Source organism: Thermobia domestica, chromosome 7, assembly GCF_964235325.1.
Source record: "Thermobia domestica chromosome 7, izTheDome1.hap1.1, whole genome shotgun sequence".
Taxonomy (NCBI): domain Eukaryota; kingdom Metazoa; phylum Arthropoda; class Insecta; order Zygentoma; family Lepismatidae; genus Thermobia; species Thermobia domestica.
Window position 1 is genome coordinate 50,298,087 of NC_137460.1, and position 19,919 is coordinate 50,318,005.

The following is a 19,919-nucleotide window of genomic DNA, read 5'->3' on the forward strand; positions in this document are numbered from 1 at the left end:
GCCCTGAGATGTTTTCTTCACTTCACTTTTACTTACTTTTACAGTGCAACGAATGGGAGGGAGGAGATATATGTAAAATAAATAAATAAATAAATAAATAAATAAAAGTAAAAAGTAAAAGTGACTGTCTTTGTGACTTCATCACGTTTAAACCACCCCACCGATCTTAACCAAATTTTCAACATAGATGAAGTTCAGACTTGAGGCGGTTTTTGTCATATCGCTTTAATGGTAGAACTTAGGGAAGGGGAGGGGAGAAATCTATAAAAATAAATAAAACTTAACTCTTGAACCACCCGAACGATCTCGATCAAACTTTCAACATGGATAAGATTCGGGCCTGGGATGTTTTCTTCATTTCACTTTTACAGTGCAATGAAGGGGAGGGGGAGGGGAAGATATATGTAAAAAGAATAAAAATAAAAGTGATTGTTTTTGTGACTTCATCACGCTTAAACTACCCGCCCGATCTTTTAAAAAAATGCAACATAGATGAGGTTCGGACCTGAGGTGCTTTTTATCATATCACTTTAACGGTAAAACTTACGGGAGGGAGAGGGGAGAAATCTATAAAAATAAACAAAATTTGATAACTTCTGAACCACCAGACCGATCTTGATCAAACTTTCAACATAGATAAGGTTCTGGCCTGGGATGTTTTCGTCATTTCACTTTTACGTTGCAACCTAGGAGAGAGAGAGGGGGAGATATATGTAAAGAGAATAAAAATAAAAGTGACTGTCTTTGTGACTTCATCACGCTTTAACCACAGGACCGATCTTAATCAGATTTTCAATATGGAAAGTTCGGGCCTGGGGTGGATTTTATCATATCACTTTGACGGTAGAACTTAGGGGGAGGGGGAGGAGAGGAGAGAAATCTATAAAAATAAATAAAACTTAATAACTCTTGAGCCACTCAATCGATCTCGATCAAATTTTCAACATAGATGACGTTTGGGCTTGGGATAATTTTTATCATTTGACTTTGACGGTACAACGTAGGGGGTGGGGGGGAGGCAGAGATATATCTAAAAAAAAAAATAAAAGTGACTGTATATGTGACTTCACTCTTGAACCATCTGACCGATCTAGATCAAATTTTCAACATAGATGAGGTTCGGGCCTGGGATGGTATTTATCTATTCACTTTGACAATAGAACTTATGGGAGGCGGTAGGAGCGGAAGATATATATAAAAATAAATAAAACTTAATAACTCTTGAACCATCGGACCGATCTCGATCAAATTTTCAACCTAGATGAAGTTTGAACATGAGATAATTTTTGTCATATCACTTTGATGATGTAACTTAAAGGAAGGGAAAGACATTTACAAATGATCGAAAATGACCGATATTAGTGTCGAATCTATAGTTTTTGAGGTCGCTGAGATGAACAGTGACACTTCTGATGCCATTTAAATACAAATTCAGCCCCGCAAAATTTGTGGGAGGGTATATATATATATATATATATATATATATATATATATATATATATATATATATATATATATATAATCAAAATGACCAATATCATTGTCGAATTCATACTTTTTGGGGTCGCTGAGGTAAACAATGACACTTCCGATGCCGTACCCCGCAACATGGGGAGGAGACGGATATATAAAAACCATCGAAAATTACCAGTATCAAGGAGCGCTTTAGTAATAGTAAAAAAGTGACTGACTAACGAAACATATTACTATTTTTTTTAATTTAACCCAGTGAAGCGGGTAATTGATGCTTGTAATAATAATAATAATAATAATAATAATAATAATAATAATAATAATAATAATAATAATAATAATAATAATAATAATAATAATAATAATGATAATGATAATAAAGAGTTTGCTTTGAAACTAGGTGCACATGAACTTTTATCATGAAAATTCCAAAATACCTCTTTCAAAGTAACATCAACTAATTTCGAATTGACTCGGAAAGTTCTTGTTACCCATTATTTTACATCACTCACTTCATATTTAGATATCTCTCAATTTAATTACTCTAATATTTTATCTTAAAACTAGATGAAATGCCTATTCTTCACCCGTAACGTAAGATTAGTTGAATCTGGGCGGGGAAACTCACTGGCAAGACTTAAAAGTTTTACAGGAATTCCCATCCACTTAGTCGCTAAATGCATTTTCCTATATAAAAGTCAAGAGAGCATAACTAACTAACTAGCTTTCTTGTTTTGCCAACAGTGGATACACTCCATTTGATGAATTTCGAGACCTAACGAAATCACTTTCTATAGCCATTCTGAGATTGCAGATGAGGGTTGTACTATAATCTGCTCAATAGTTTTTCAGTTATATAAAAACCAAATATGCATACATACAAGCATCAGTATAACATTCGTTGGATTTTTACAAAATTTGTATAGATAAAGAATCTATTATCGAACTACTCGTATGTGACTTAAATTTTCATTTACTCGTAAAACAGTTGCCACTGGTTCTCACTATTCAATCAACATGAAGCGCTCTATTGTACAGCACATGGTATTCGCAAATTATTCATTTTGATAAGGAACATACTTTTATTCAAAATATTTTCAGTATATTTCAAAAAGAAAAAAAGAAAAGAAAGAACGACATAATTATATACACACTTTTAAAGATATGTTCGGTATGTTTCAAAAAAAGAGGAAAAGAAAAAGGAAAAGAAAGAATGAATTAGTTATTTTTGTTAAAGAAAACGTATTCCACTATGAATAGAGGTGCTGTAAATATGATTCACAGTACGAAGATGAAAAATTGTACTTTAGTGGCTTGCAAGAGTCACAAAAGAGATCACCGATCTTATTGAATCATAATCTTTATCGTAGTAAATTTATTTTTACATTAATATTTCTTGTAGTAAAAGACTTTATTAAATTAACTAAATGAATAATTTACGAATATCCTTTTTTTATCTGTATAGATGTTAATATAATCACAGTGATAGCTGATAATTAATTGAAGTCTATCCGTTTGTAGGTTGGGGTTTCTGGCTGGCAGAAAGAGCGACGAGGCTCCAGGCGGTGGAAGAACGTTGTTCCGAATCTTCGGCAGGGAAGAAGAGGAAGAACACAGCTCTCGACATTCACAGGTCGGTGTTGGCCACTCAACTTCTTGGTCACAACAAGTCATTCACTTCAGAGCACAGGTGATTATGAAATTTTATCCATCTATACCAATCCACTGACAGCAACACGCTTCACTTTCGCCAATAATAGTTGAAATTGTAAATTCAGCATTGAGTCTAAATCTATGTTTATTGTCAATTTAAAATCAAAAATCAAATCAAATATTAGTATTTAATGTATGTCTTTCAAGTATCCTTATATTTTGTGTAAAATAAATTACAATGTGCAACAAATTTTTAACTTTTTTTATCTTTCCTGAAAAGGAATAACTGACTCCTACTGAACTATTTACACTGATTACAGTGATGTAACTGGAATTTCTGTATCAGCCTCCAATTCTGAGAAATAACCGATTGAAGTTCTCACTGTCAGATATAATATGATTTCAGAGGTTGTTCAGTCTACATTTGGCCAATTTCGACTTACTTAAAAATTAAGAAGAATCCATGGCGCCAGGTCCTTAAGTGTTCGATGTGTTTTTCTTTGTTCCTAACAATAGCCCGACAGCGTAATTTCCACTGTAATAGGCTTCTCTGAAGAACTGGGAGGGGAACATTGTCCCATTCCCTTTGCACAGCTTTCAAAAGTCCTTCCACAGTTGTCACACGCCGTTTTCCCAAAGCCGGCTTAGCAATCCAAATCCACAATAGTCCATAGGACTTGCATCTGGAGATTTAACAGGAACCTCATTGAAAGGTATCACCTGCATACCATTTGCTTCTTCCATCTCCCTGTAGAATGCGAGGGACGATCGTAAGGTATGTGATGAGGCCTTGTCCATGTGAATGCACACCAGATTGGCGTCATTTCCGTACATTGTTGGAATCTCATGCTCGTAGATCGGCCGCATGATCTGCTCCTAAAAATACTGCGAATTTATTTTGCAGTTCTTCGCCATCCTCGGTAACAGTAGCCAGTAACGACCATGAACCCTTTTGGGAAGGATTCTTTACAGACACGGACCTACCTTCTGAAGTTCCTGGCGCCTTTCTCTCGGTACATGATGGCTCTCGGTTTGCCGCAGTCGGAAAGGTAAATCCATGCTTCATCGAGCGTTTGTTTTACCAGATGTCTACAGCTTCCGGGCGTTACACTTTCGTTCCTTTTGGTGGGTATCCGTGAGAAGATGGCCGCGAGCTTTCATGACTTTCCAGCTTGAGTTGATGGTGTAACGCCGGCTCACAGTCCCCAAAGACACGTCAAGACGATTAGCCATACACCTTTGTGTTGGCGGATTTTCTTACATTGCCATTTTGCGAAGTTTCCTCTGCATGGTGGAGATGGCCTTGGTGCATTCCCGCTTCCTAAGCAACTTTGTTGGTGATCCAAATGGTAGAGCTTCGTTGCCCTTGTACTTTTTAATAACATTTTTTATTCCACTCAAACTGATATTGCAACCATTCTTCTTGCATTGTTTTCTAATCACAGAAACACTAAAGTGGGCGTCATAAAGAGCCGCAACATAGCCTTCCCAAAACCGGCTTAGTTTGGGCGGCATTTTGGTCACAGAGCGGAAACCCACACACTTGGAAATAAATTTAACACAATACTCACAACAATGGTCCTTTTTTGGGCGTTATTGTCGTCCGCGCTTAAAAACAACTCCGTTCCCAGGAAGCCACTGCACAACACTGCAGGACGCCACGAGCCAGGTCGGGTGAGTCCATTCTGCCCGGGAGGAGGAAGGAACGAAATCGGCCAAACGTAGGCTGAACAACCTCTGTAATATGCTAAGTTAAACATTACAGAGCTCGTAAAGCCCGTCTACATTTTGAACGACCCGTATGAAATTTAGAGGACACTTTGCAGATACAAATTCCTACTAATGCCTGACCATAAGTGCCTCAAGAAAACATTTGTCCCCTTGATTGTCATTTAGAAAAACTGGTTTTATGCAATTGTTTCTACAGTTTGAACGATTTTGTGACAAAATTGCCTACTTTTCAGAGGTTTTTTCTTGGGAAAGATCTTATGGGCATCTACATATGTGCCTGAGAATGCTTTTTGTTTGTTTGACGGACAATTGGGGAAGTAGGTTCATCCACGCGCTTCATAGTTACATTATAATGAGTAAAGACCTAAATGCAAATATAAACATTAACTTAAAATGCAAATAAAATATGTATTGAAACAAAATTAGTGAAACACAATATACAGAAGTGAAATAAAATAAGAAAACTGTACTTCTCTACAAAATGTTATAGGTGTTACCTTTTGCACGTACTTCCATATTGTCTGTTACTAAAGCAAAATAAGAAAACTATCTTGCTTCACAATTTATAAACGTTCTTATCGGTGTTTCCTTTTGTACGCACCCTCATGTTTTCTTTGCACGGTCCAACAATAGTCAGCTAGCATTGGGACCTCACATTTCTCCGAGTATCTTCCTTCCAGCACACGAATTGTTTGATGATTTTTTTTTACCTGTTCGTCTGATATTGCATCTAAGTTCTCGGAAAAGAAGTCCAAGTGACTGTGGAGGGAACGAAGTTTCAAAGATATGTTGCAAACCCATTTCTTGAAAACTCAGTATTAGTTTTTCAACAATTTGGGCATATTCAGATTTTCTGTTTCCCAGAAAAGAATTTACCACATTCTTCAGCGCAGCCCACGCTCTTCTCTCATTTTCGGTCAGGATTTCGTCAAATTTTGGATCTTTCATCACTTTTCTCATTTCTGGTACAACGAGTGTCCCTTCCTTAAGTTTTTCATCTGTGATACGGTGAAATATTGCCTACAGGTAACGGAAGCAACCACCCTCTTTATCTAGAGCCTTGACGAAAACCTTTATTAATCCCACCTTTATGTGTAATGGCGGTAAGTACACATTCTGCGGTTCTACAACAGGTTCGTAACTAATACTTTTCTGTTTGGAAGTCAGAAACTTCTTTGGAGGCCATTGTTTTGAGTTGTAGGGTTGATCTTTTGCCCTACTGTTTCATTCGCACATCAAACAGCAATATTTCGTGTACCCCGATTACATCACCAAAATTAGGGCAAGAACTTTAAAATCACCACAAATGAACCATGAATGTTCCGTGTACTCAAGTTTTTCAAGTAAAAGCTTCATATTTCTGCATGTTTCTTTCATGCCTACAACATAAGCAACCGGAATGGCAGGGTCGCTATTTCCATTGTGTAATAACACGGCTTTTAGACTGAATTTGGAATAATAAATTAATAACCGCCAATCATTCACATCGTAATCAACGCTCAATGTAGACATGAGTCCGCATACATACAAACCTTCGTGAGAATCGAAAAACTTAACTAGATCACATCCGCGAAAACGATACTTAGCTATTTTGTGTTCTTCTCTATAAGGTTCCACTTTTGTAGTCTCGAAGTAATAGTTCAGCCTGAGACTTAGACAAGTGCAAATGCTGCTCCGATGATTTTTCAGTGTATGCTGGATCTTCCGATTCTTCAATTTCGGATCACGATCTATGGAAGTACCACATTCATCAGAACCATCCAACGACCATTTCCTCGATGGAACAGGCATAATTAACTCTTTCCTGTAGAAGGGTTCGAACAGGGGATTGCAAATTTGGGTATATGATTGACTTTTTTTTTTTTTTTGTTGTTGTTGTTGTTGAGGTTATTCCACTTATGCTTGTTAAACTAAAATAACAACGGTCTTTCGGCTCATGCCACGCCGTTGGCACAGCAAATGGTGTTGTTTTGTGTGTTCCATTCAACCTCCCCCAAAGATTCACAGAACAAGCACATGTGGAGCCCATATTTTTATCCTGATCCCCAACTTTGCACTCAAAGTACAATTCATGAGCTTTATTCACAAGCGGTGTTACCTGTGTAACATTGGATTTAACAGTCACTCTCCCACATATGTAACACAATCTCTTAGAGTTATTCAAGCAATTTCTCGACAGGACTCACTGCACACAACTCACCCAAGTACTTTTTAGAAAAAAATTTAAGAGTGATATCCAGCAACACACTTTTATCTTTGCCCCTCAGGTTAAGTGGTCAACAATAAGAGCTCTATATTTCCAGTGTATAACATCCCAGTCCTTCTACCTGCAGCAAAATCGCAAATAAGGAAGTCTAAATAATGATCCACAATTCCACAAATACAGACTTTTACATAGTGTTGCAACTACACAGCAGGAAGTGTTTCCAACTTGAGAAAGGAAAATTTATTATTAAAAATCCCTTTTTCCCCAATTTTGAGAAAATGGAGGCTGATACAAACGAACGACTTATGGTTTTAAGATTAGGGCATGACATACAACTACAATCAGTGAATAACTTTCAGGAAAGAAAACCACTGTAACACGGTGTTATTGATCAGGATTGAACCAAGTCCAATTCAACCAGCTGGAAAAAATTAGGGAGCACGGTGGCTCAGTAGTAGTGGACAAACACAATTACATATTTATGTCTGTTACTGGATGGTCATGGTCCCATACAATCTAAATGGTGTACATTATTCTGGTATATTGACTCTTTTTGAATAATAAATACCAAAGGTTTTGTGATTTAGCTCTTTGGTATTTTGACAGATTTCACACCGACGTACAAATTCAGTAATTTTAGAGAACACATTACTCCAAGTAAAGCAGGAGGTAATTTTTCCTATAGTCTTTTGAATTCCACCATGACATCTCCCTACTAATTCTTCATGCCAATACTTTATAACTGTATATCTTAAAGATTGAGGAATCACAGCCTCCATATTTTTTTACCTTTAGTTCTTTTTAATAAGACACCTTCTTTTAACAAGTAAGGATCCTTATTTTCCTTTCACTCTAAAACTAATATAATCTTATTTAATTATAGATCACTTCTTTAATGCTTATCTAGAGGTTTATTAAATATGGAATGACTCCAAAAATTTACAAACTAAAGATGGGCAATCTGTTCATTAACCTTATTAATTTCTATGATGTCACTACTAGGTGGAGTAAAATCTGCAAAATTACACACCCGGCTAATAAAGTCGGCAATATGATTTTTGAAACTCCGTAAATGTTTCTGGTTCGATCTTAGCCCGCGTGAGCTTGTGGTGAACAACATTCCATTTCTTCATATATCCTCTGTCTATCAATTCCTTTAATAAGTAATAACTTCCATTAATCATCCATCTTCTTTAGCCTAAAGGGCATAATCTTGTAATGTTAAAACTCAAAGATTTTTTTATATTTCTTTCTGGAAGAATATAGTCCAAAATCAATCTTCTTAACGAATTATTAAAGCGTTCTTTTCGTTTAAAACTACCAAGATATAAGACTAAAAGTAAAATACACTCCTACTAACAATATACGTGAGGAAAATTATTAATTCAGAATAAGAATGCTTCACAAATCTAGTTTAATTTCTCTACTGTTCAAAATATATAGATATTAATCTCTTTCTTAAATTCTAAACGTTAGGTATTTCATAATCTTATATTAAGATTCCTATAAATGCACTGTATATATATGTTTAATGAAGTAACTGTAATTTGAAATTCATTTTGGTAACCAGTCTATTCTATTCTTGGTCTTCCTCTTCCTGGTTTTCCTTCTGCTTTTCTCTCTATCAACACGGTGATCCAATCGAAATGCTGAATAAGATGGCCAAGCATGCTTCTTCTTTTTCGTATTATCTTCATAATCTGTCGTCCTTCATTAGCTCCCTTTAGTATGTCTTCATTCCTTTTCCTTTAAGTCCATGATATGCGCAGCATTCTGTGCCAACACATTTCAAATGCTTCCAGCTTGGATATTTAAGCTTTTCTCAATGTCAACGACTCTGATCCGTACAGCTCCACGCTCCATGTCAGAGTCTTAATAAATCGTTTACAAAACGTCCAACGACATATTTCTTGATGTTAGCAGTTCTCTTTTCCTATTGAATGCTTGTTTAGCCTGCACTATTCTGAAACTACTCAAATGTTATTTTTTTGTTGATTTTGTGGGTTGAACTGAAGGCCAAAAACTTCATCTATCATTCGAGCTACTTTAGTTGAATTCTCAAAATTTTCAGTTATTTTTTACTATAGAATAAAAGATGCAATTCTCCAGTTTACCATTGACATTTATAAATCATTGTATCTGACTAGGTGTTAACTACATTTAGTTTTGTTCTATTCATATCTTTCTTCATTTCGAAAACCATAATATAATCGAAAGTGTTATTGTTGTTCAACTGCAAATATTTATAGTATTTATAAAAGTAAACAAAGACCAGAACCTATATTTAAAGGCGACATCACAACCTTTTGCTAATGTGTTAGTGGTTTTTTTTTTTTTTTTTTTTTTTTTTTTTTTTTTTTTTTTAAACTTCTACGTCTAACCTTGTCATTACTGGAATTTTAATAATGAACTAAATTCCTCTAATTCAAGCGTAACAAAGACATGCACACAGATTGTTTATGCGCGAGATTTATTCTTTAAGCACGAGCTAAATTTGGTATCCTTCCTTTTACAAAATTTCAAAGAAAAGTCTACAAAAATATAAGTGTACAAGGCCACGAATTGACGACGCTTTATCCGTAAGTTTTTATTATACAAAAACACAAATCTAGTTTAATTTCTCTACTGTTCAAAATATATAGATATTAATCTCTTTCTTAAATTCTAAACTTTAGGTATTTCATAATCTTATATTGAGATTCCTATAAATGCACTGTATATATATAGATTTGTGATATTATAATGGACTCAATACTGAATTCTCGTATGTTAAATGCTAATTTTATATACACGTTGGGTTGATATATGTGGATATAAACTTTGTAATTACTTGCTATAGTCATCTTTACGTAAAACATTTGTTATAGATATTTATGTTTGTTTATTTATTTGCTTTGCTTTCTTTCTTTTCTTCTTCTATTTAAATTTGAATTTGAATGCGAGCGAATCTGTAAATTTATAATACAATTAAATCTAAGAAATATGTCCAGCCTAGTGGTCTTACCGTCAAAATGTTTGTTCTATTTCCAAGATATTTATTTATTTATTTATTATTTAATACCTCACAATTTTAGATATTTTTAAAGTAATATCATATTAGTATTACTATGTTGCGATCTCTGTCTATACACTTGATCTTTTTTTACTATTAGACAACCACACATACAAAAAATATAAGTTCTGTGCATCGGATTTCAGGATAGAAATTAAATGTATTTTATTACACAGAATCAAAATTTCAAAACCCTAGGACGATTGACCAGTCGATTTTGTTTTATGGGCGAAAAATATGATCGAGTTTGGATAAGGAGAAATACACATTTTTCGCCCATAAAACAAGATTGACACCGTCACTTCTCCTGGGGTTACAAAATACATCGAATCCATACTCTGGGGTCTGCTGCACCGAACTTTTGTTTTTTTGTATGGCTGTATTACGTGTATCCTCCCACTCAAAATCGCTCAAGATTTTCGCCCATAAAAAATGACACGGTCAATCGTCCTAGGGTTTCGAAATTTGGATTCTGTGTAACAAAATACATCGAATCCATACTCTGAGGTCTGCTGCACCGAACTTTCGTTTTTTGTATGGCTGTATTACGTGTATTCTCCCACTCAAAATCGCTCAAGATTTTCGCCCATAAAAAATGACACGGTCAATCATCCTGGGGTTTCGAAATTTGGATTCTGTGTAACAAAATGCGTTGAATCCATACCCTGGGGTCTGGTGCACAGAACTTTTATTTATTTATTTATTTTTGTATGTGGTTGTGTTATTAATTGAAAAGTGAACTTTTTAATAACTTCCTCCTTTAATTAAATTCTTTTGAAATATTTACTGTGCAATCATTTATATTTTTAGAATCCTTAGCCATTATTATTTTTCAACTACTTTCAAGATGACCAACGGTACTCATTAAATAAAGTTAGGAAATGTTAAATTTGAGAACAAATTGTATATCTAGTCTTTAAAAAACGTCACCTTAAAAATAAATTTGATGATAGTTCTTCGAAAAAAAAAGTCCAACTGAGGAACGAAATCGAAATTTGAAAGAAATTAGTAAAAGAAACTGTGAAAGTTTTGAAAAACGTCCAAGTCAATTGACCTGAATTGAAGACGAACGAAGAACTTTCGTATTGAAAGTTATTAGTATAGTTAGAGAGTTAAGAAAAAGACTGATACAATGCTTCGTGTGGAGTATTGGCGTCAGAAACATTACGCAAGAAAGATTAAAAACGATTGGAAGCTTTCGAAATGTGGGCGTGCAGAAGAATGGGAAGAATTAGCTGGGTCAAACAGAAAATGAATGAGAGGGTGTTAGAAATAGTGGATGAAAAAGAACAATTTTAGATATTATTAAGAAGAGGGAGAGAAACTGGTTGGGATATTGGATAAGATGGAACTGTATCATGAGGAACTTGTTAGAGGGTATGGTGGCAGGAAAGAGAGGGAAGGGCAAAGGAGACAATTAATGGACAATATCAAAACAGAAAAATCATACGTAGAGACGAAGAGGTTTGTTTAAGACCGTGGGACATGGAAGCTTCTCAGTTGTAGCAAGTGACCTGTCAATAATGAAAGAATACCTATGATGATGATATATATATATATATATATATATATATATATATATATATAGAAAGTTATATTCCTTTCTTGTCTTGGCGTGGGAGGCCCGGGTTCGATTCCCGGCGGGAGCTCATGTGGTTCGGATTCCACGTTAATCAGTAGGTCCACGTCTCATATAGCCTCGCTGCTGAACGGGACGTTAAACTCAACTCCTTTTTTGTCTTGAGCAAACCTTATTTGTAATAAATTAAAGTGAAGAAAAAAATTAGCTTTTGTAGATAAGCGCGACATATTTTTCTCACGGGATATAGGAATAAAATTATTTATATTTCAAAGAGACATGTTCGATGACTATAATAAATTATTAACAAATTCCATATGCATTAAAGTGATTTTTTAAATTATACTGTTCCGTTTGAAAGTAGAACTTCGTAGAAAAGTATACTTCTTTTCCGAATGAATGACCTAATTTTAAATAGAAATACATAAGTCTAATCTTAAGATTTTAATTTTGTTTATAAATATGTTATGGTATCTATAATTTTGTTTACTGTAAACCATTGAAAGGTATCGTTTAACTATTTAATTCCTTTTGAAGTTATTAGTAAAAACAAAATTGTCACAAAGGCTCTATTTTCAAAAATACTTATAAAAATATGGACAATGAATTTAATACAAAACTACTTATTTACAAGTTCTATATATTCTGTATTTATTACGCAGTCTTAAGAGGGATCAGTATGCTACTTGTTCAATTAGAAAAATGAAATCTCTAAGTTTTACGTCCCACGGTTATGCCGGCTAGGCTAAAGGAGACGGTGATGACGAGAAATGAATGAAATGGTGGAATGAAGAAAGTGGGAGGAAACGGGAAAATCCCGAGAAAAAACACATGATGTTTGTCCACCATAAAGTCCACTCGGTGCGAGCTTATGTCGAACCAAGGACTTCAGGCAACAGAGGTGAACGCTCTACCACTGAGCCACCGTGGCCCTTATTCAATTAGAGATGAGTTGATTTTGCGTTTAACGTCTCTTTCAGCAGCGAGGCTATATGAGACGGGACTTATTGATTAACATGGAATCCGAACCACGTGAGCTCCCGCTGGAAATTGAACCCGGGTTTCCCACCTTATTCAATTAGAATCATTATAGAAATTATAATAACGACACATAAAGTTTTATTTATTTATTTATTTATTTATTTATTGGAGTGCAGCGTCTCTTCTAAGCACAGACGCTATATAAGATGTGGACCTACAAGTTAAGGTGGAATACAAACCACCGCAATATGTTTAAATTTCAATTCTCTTTTACCGGAAATTGAACCAGAGACCACGTGCATCAAAAAGGGCATACGTGCTAGCCACTCTACCAACTAGGTCTTAATTTTCATTAACAACTTTTGCTTTATTAATAAATCTGTGCCATTTCAGTTTTGTTTGATCCAAACTCAAAAGAAAACCGTGTTAATATTTATTTACAATCAAATCTGTCTCTGATAAAAGGATAGTCTAATTTCATTGATTCACAACTAGAAAAATGAATTCACCGTTGAAGTTAGACAAGTAAATGCTAGTTTATAATAAAAGTGAATTAAAGTAAAAGTGAAGTAGCATCTGAAATTTTAACGTAAAAGAATTAGCCTTGGCGTAAAGAACTTTTGGCCACGTATGCTATGAACTAATTTGGACGTTTGCCTACCTCAAATTTTTGTCAATCAAAATACATGTAACACGCGAAGATTCTATTTTAAAAAAATCTAAGCGAAGCTTGACAAAGAAAACACTACTGAGGGCGGGCTTGGGAATCTAAAAGACAATCCTAACTAGCCATACAACCCTACAAATCAAATATTGTTAACAAATTTTGTACTGTACTAAGCACAAAAGGAACGTTGTTAGTAATCACATGCAATTGTTAGATTTTACACCCATTTAAAGATGAATTCCTGTAGATATACTCTCCCCCAAACAGACTAAAGGCACTAAATATAGATATTTAGCTTTCAAGTTGTGAGCGTCTCGTCGTCGGTTACTGTTTTAAATGTTCATCTCACAACAGAAGATAAGGATGACGATATAAAAGACAGCTTTTACGAAAAAGTAGAACGGGTATTTGACCAACTCCCGCGATATCATATGAAAATTCTATTAAGGGATTTCAATGCGAAAATAGGATGAGAGGATATTTTCAAACCGACTATAGGGAATGAAAATCTCATAAGGAAAGCAATGATAAGGGTGTTAGACTGTGAACTTTTCAACATCCAACCTTACCGTGAAAAGTACAAAATTTCTACATCGTGACGTTCATAAATACACTTGGACCTGACCAGATGAGAAAACACATAATCAAATTGATCACGCTTTAGTAGAAAGAAGAAGATGGCCAATCTTAACTGATGCTTGGTCGTTCAGAGAAGCTGACTGTGACACTGATCACTACTTGCTAGCAGTGATCATAAGAGAGATGTTATCATTGAATAAAAGAAATATTCAACATCTGAAAACGGAGACATTTTTTTTTAAAAAAAATAGAAGAGAACCAGCTGAGAGGGGAATACCAGATTGAAATATCAAATAGATTAGAAGGTTCGGAGTGCACTAGTGTTACGGATACTTGCGTTGAAATTAGAAATAGCACTAAAATTACAGCAAAAGAAAAATTGGGGCATGCGGAAATAAATAGGAACAAACCATAGTTTGACCAGGAATCCGCTACGCTAGTGAGAAGAGAAAACAGGCAAAAGTGTGCTGGCTACAAAATCCGAACGATATAACTACACAAAATTTCGTTGACATCAGACGGGAAACCTCCAAACCGTTTAGCAAAAAGAAACGCGATTTTTTGAAAACTAAAATTTGAACTTGAAAATAATAGTAAGAACAAAAACATTCGAGACATGTACAAGACATCAAAGAACTTAAGAAAGCTATGAATCCTGCGCTTATATATTAAAGAACGCCAACGGAATAATTCACACTGATACAGATAGCATCTTGAATAGATGGAAATTTTTTGAGGCGATTTGCTTAACATGTATCCAAAAACTAATGTTTGTGAAGAAAAGGAAATGCACACAGCAGAACCGTATATTCCAGAGCCTAGCCGAAAAGAAGTGGAAATCGCTATAAAGAAATTAAAGAAACAGAAATCTTCGCGTGTAGACGAAATTCCGGCTGAGTTAATTTTAGATAGGAGAAAAATTGCGGAACAAAATATACAAACTCATTCTTCTTATCTGGAACAAGGAGGAATTGCCAAAAGAGTGAAAGGAATCAATCATTGCTCCAATTCACAAAAAATGCGACGAAACTGTTGGTCAAGACATTTTTCTTCTGTCAACATCCTATAAAATTCTCTCTAACATTCTATTAATAAGATCGACCGCATACGGAGATGAAATTATTGGAGATTATCAGTGCGGATTAAGGCAAAATCGATCAACTATCGAGCAAATATTTGCCATTCGACAAATAATCGAAAACAAGTGGGAATACAACATCCTGATATATCAATTACTTATTATTTTAGAAAGGCCTACGACTCGATTAGGAGGAAAGCATTGTACAACATTCTTATAGAATTTGGAATTTAAAAAAAAAAAAAAAAAAAAAAAAAACTAGTTAGATTAATTCAAATGTGTTTAAATGAATCCCAAAGTAAAGTTCGAGTAGAAAAATTCTTGTCCATGAGTTTTCATGTTGAGAATGACTTGAAACAAGGTGACGCGTTGTCGCCATTATTATTCAACTTTGTTCTGAGTACGCTATAAGGAGAATCAAAGACAGCAGCCAGGGCCCAGAGCTGAGTGGTAGTCATCATGTTATGGTGAATGCTGATGATCTAAATATAATAGGGAATGATAGGAACAGAGATCTTATTAAACGCTTGCAGGGACATGGGTTTAGAAGTAAATGTAGGGAAAACTAAATAGACTATGGAAATTAGTCAGAATCGTAATACTGCAAATTATCCTTTAGCCTAGCCGGCATAATCGTGGGATGTAAAACTCACAAAACTCGCGTTTAAATATCAAATAATACTTTTGATAAAGTGGATACTTTCAAATACCTAGGATTAATATTAACAGACCAACATCACATCCATGAAGAAATTAAATATCGACTAAAAGCAGGGAATTCATGTTATCATTCACTTCAAAATCTTTTGTCATCGCGAATTCTGTCGAGGAATTTGAAGATTAAAATATATAAAACGATAATCATGCCTGTTGTGCTGTATGGTTGCGAAACTTGGTCGCTTACTCTAAGGGAAGAACGCAGACTGGAACAATAGAATTCTGAGGCGAATATTCAGACTCAAGAGGAACAGGAATGGGGAATAACGGAAACTTCATAATGAGAAACTACATAATTTATACTGTTTACCAAACATTGTTAGGGCCATCAAGTCTAGGAGGCTCAGGTGGGCGGATAATGTAGCCAGAATGGAAGAAAGTAGGAATGTTTTCAAAGTTTTAACTGAAAATCCAATTGGAAAACGTCCATTAGAAAGACCTAGGCGCAGATGGGAGGATAATATTAAGATGGGTCTTACAGAAATAGAAATACAAAGTGGAAACTGGATCCAGTTGGCTAAGAACAGAAGTTAATGGGGAATTCTTGTGAATGCAGCATTGAACCTCCGGTTTCCATTGGCCATGAAGTTGGTTAATTAGTTAGAACGGTTCGTCAGCGAAGTGCAAACAGAAGAAAGAAAACTGGGCCTCTCTCTCTCTCTCTTTTTCTGTTGAGTATTCTTTCTTTTTCTCTTTAGTTACCTTTTTTATCTTTTCTTTCGTCTCTACCCTCTGCCAACGAATCATTAGAGCTCTGAAAGATACATGTTTATATTTAGCACGTTCAGTGATTTGCACTCGTATGTTAGTACTTTATGCCAAGGCAGTTTTCCCTTTTTTAATTCTATATTTGATATAGAATTGTATATTTGATATATATATATATTCCCTGACTTCACAGCCCACTAAAAGTTGTATGCGGCTAGATGGTTTTTCATTAAGAGGCGTGTGGTTAGTAAGACTTCGGATCTTTCAATATCTCGATCAATACTTTCAAACATCGAAATATATTACTAATCGATATATCTATCTTTTTGATATTACGATATCCAATATTATCCGACTTTTTATACTTGATTTTTTTCAATATTTCAAAATCTGTCAATATTTTAATATTTATGTATATTGATAAAGAATATTTCGATATATCGATCGATATTTTCAAATATCAAAATATATTGCTAATCAATATGTCGATCTTTTTTGATATAGCGATATTGCGATATCCGATATTTAAGTATTTTTCGACCTTTTATACTTGATATTTTTCAATATTTCAAAATCTTTTGATTTTTAATATTTCGGTATATCGATAAATATTTCGATAAATCGATTGATATTTTCAAACATGACAATATATCACTACTTGATATATCGATCTTTTTTTGATATTGCGATATTACGATATCCGACATTTCAGATTTTTTGGACCTTTTCTTCGATATTTTTCAATATTTCGAAGTCTTTCGATCCCTTTAATATTTCGGTATATCGATAATTTTTTACATTTTATCAAAATCGATATCCAAATTCGAATACTGCATCATACTGGAAACTGGCTGTAGACTTGACGACAAAGGGATATAGTGTCTACATCAACATTTTATCTAATTTGTAGAGAAAGCGTCTCAATAAGCTTTCGAGATGGAAGATCCGAACTTACGTTTTGAACCTGGATCATTACCAAAAACATGGGACTTTAGCAACACTCTCTCATCTATTCAGTTTTCATAGTTGTTTCATAGCATTGACTCAGACTCGACAACTGTTTTACATTGAAATGGCTAAAGAAAAGTAGTGTTAAGATTTAAAACATCTAAAAACAATGAGACAAAACTGGGTCCAAGTAGCAATTGGCTACAATTTGAGTTAAGAAATTGAACACTCGTGTAAAATTAAATTCATTTGTTTTTATGGTCAAAATAAGGGTTCACTGAAAGTGTACAGATTCATCAGTTAATAATAGAATCAATACAAGTAAAAATAACTCCATATTGATACATTCAAAAACAAGCTATCGGCTTAGTCTGTAGAATATCGAAGTAAGTATATTTAAATAAATATATATAGTGTGTTTAAAAAACATCGACAACGTTTTGGGAGGTGATTCCTGACACCAAGATAATACAAAAAGTATAGACCAACCTGAGTGCAGAAATCAGTCATTTCGGAGTTATAGGCTACTAAAAACATTGAGAAATGAACTTTAAAGGTCCATAGCTCCAATACTATGGGACCTACTATAGTCGGAACTAATATGTGCGCTATCCAAAAACACGTGTTTCAGAATCGTGCGGTACTCACAGAACAATGTATGTGTAAAGTGGCATCCAGAGCCAGTTACAAAGCTTCAAAAATTAAGATCATGTGAATTTTCGTCTAGAGAGTTAGACATAACAACTTTGGGGTCCCATGATGACAACATTGAGGATTGAACATGTGCCACTTGATCGACTATAAGCTTTCATGTAGCATCAATAAATTAAGTAAAGTAGTTATATATATATATATATATATATATATATATATATATATATATATATATATAAAGAAGTTGGACTTAGAATTGATATGCTCTTTTTCAGGATAAAATGTTTGAACGCCGCTTCTGGAAGCAGTTGCGAAGACGACGGAATGGTGTTGTGTCTTCCACAGCGCAGATTGCAGCGTGACTATGTTACATCAACTTTTACTCAGCACCTGAAGTAATAACGTTAATAAAAGAAGAAACATTATTCTCGTTGTTATCCACCGAATTTCTGCAATCAGTGGACTTAATTACTTGCTCAAAGTCACAAGAAGAAGAAGAAGAAGAAAAACAAAATAGGTGTCTGGATGTGAGCTCTTCTACTTCCCATAGCCTCGTGCTGATAGGTACTAATAATGTGTTTTAAAACTAAACTTTTATGAACGAATTTTACTTATTCAAAAGAAAAAAAAAAGTTTGTTCAGCAGTGATAAGCAAACTTACATTTCACGTGTTCCATTTGAATACTTTTTTTTGTTACAGATGTTCCTGTTTAATACACACACAACACTAACACATACATAACACATAAACATACATAAAACATATTGAAAAATGAGATATTTTGTCTGCATCCCAATCCCTCCATAACATCCACACTTTCAAACCAGTGCCAAACTTTATATTATATACATATATATATATTGTACAATAAGAAATAACAACGATGATGTATTATAAATTTCTCATGTAAATAAGCTGCACTAGAGTACGTACAAAAGAATATTTAAAAAATGTTGCATTTCGTTCTTTTAAAAGTTAAAAAAAAAGGCATTGACTGTTATTATTTATGTACATAATTTAGCGGAAGAAAAATAAAAACAAGTTGTGCATTTATCTCATTTCATGTAATTGTTTTTTTTTTTTTTTTTCGAGAAATTTACCCTAAATCTATCTACCTATAGTTGGAGAAAAGACATTCTGAAGTGGGAATAGTTATGACTCACTTCCAATGTTTTCACTGTTATAAATAGGGCCCGGATTTATATGCACTAAAAAAACTATAAATATGCACTTCAGAGTCCCCATCAAGGCGAAATTAAAATATCGCTAATTTTACTGTAATTATATGATATCTTCAAATAGATAAAAGATAATCGAAGTGTGGAACAAGAGCGCGCTAGACAATATTATTTTGCATGATGTACCGTTATCACAACTCACCTAGTAGCTTGCCATTGGCAGCTATTTAGAAACTTGAAAATAAATGCGGATTTTCTAAATGGCTGTAAACGGAAAGCTACTAGGTGAGTCGTAATAACGGTACCTCATGCAAAATAATATTGTCTAGCGCGCTCTTGTTCCACATTTCGATTATCTTTTATCTATTTGAAGGTATTTTTTTTTCGCAGTGATGAGGCCTCATTAATTTCAGATGCATTTGTTTACAACATTTGCTTTGTGTGCAATAAATTTCAACAATAGATTACTGGGTCATTCCATGGTAAACCACCAAGAGCACTGTGCTTCAATGTCTCAGATTCTTTTCAAATTTTTTTCATATATAAATACCAATGAAATTATGCTAAATTAATTTTTCTGATTTTTTGAATGAGAAATGGGCCGGGTAGAAATTTTTGAAAAATGTCAATTTTGCTTCAATTTTACTTTTTGGCACAGCATCATGGATCTAAATTACCATAACTTCCTTATTTTTGAAGTTATTGGGCACATCC

At 34.3% G+C, this 19,919-nt stretch overlaps 1 protein-coding gene across 3 annotated transcripts in view; it reads left to right on the forward strand.

Moving 5' to 3' along the window:
* The window catches only part of LOC145690075 (uncharacterized), a 307,925-nt gene extending 288,837 nt beyond the window's left edge, over positions 1 to 19,088 (forward strand). For 2 of the 3 annotated variants that reach the window (XM_081764598.1, XM_081764600.1), the window contains 2 exons: positions 2,995 to 3,163; positions 18,302 to 19,088. In XM_081764598.1, coding sequence (XP_081620724.1) covers positions 2,995 to 3,163; positions 18,302 to 18,388 — 256 coding nt within the window. In that variant the 3' untranslated portion in view covers positions 18,389 to 19,088. The remainder of the gene's footprint in view (positions 1 to 2,994; positions 3,164 to 18,301) is intronic. The other variant, XM_081764599.1, reaches the window with a different exon arrangement.
* The last annotated feature ends 831 nt before the right edge of the window (positions 19,089 to 19,919 follow it).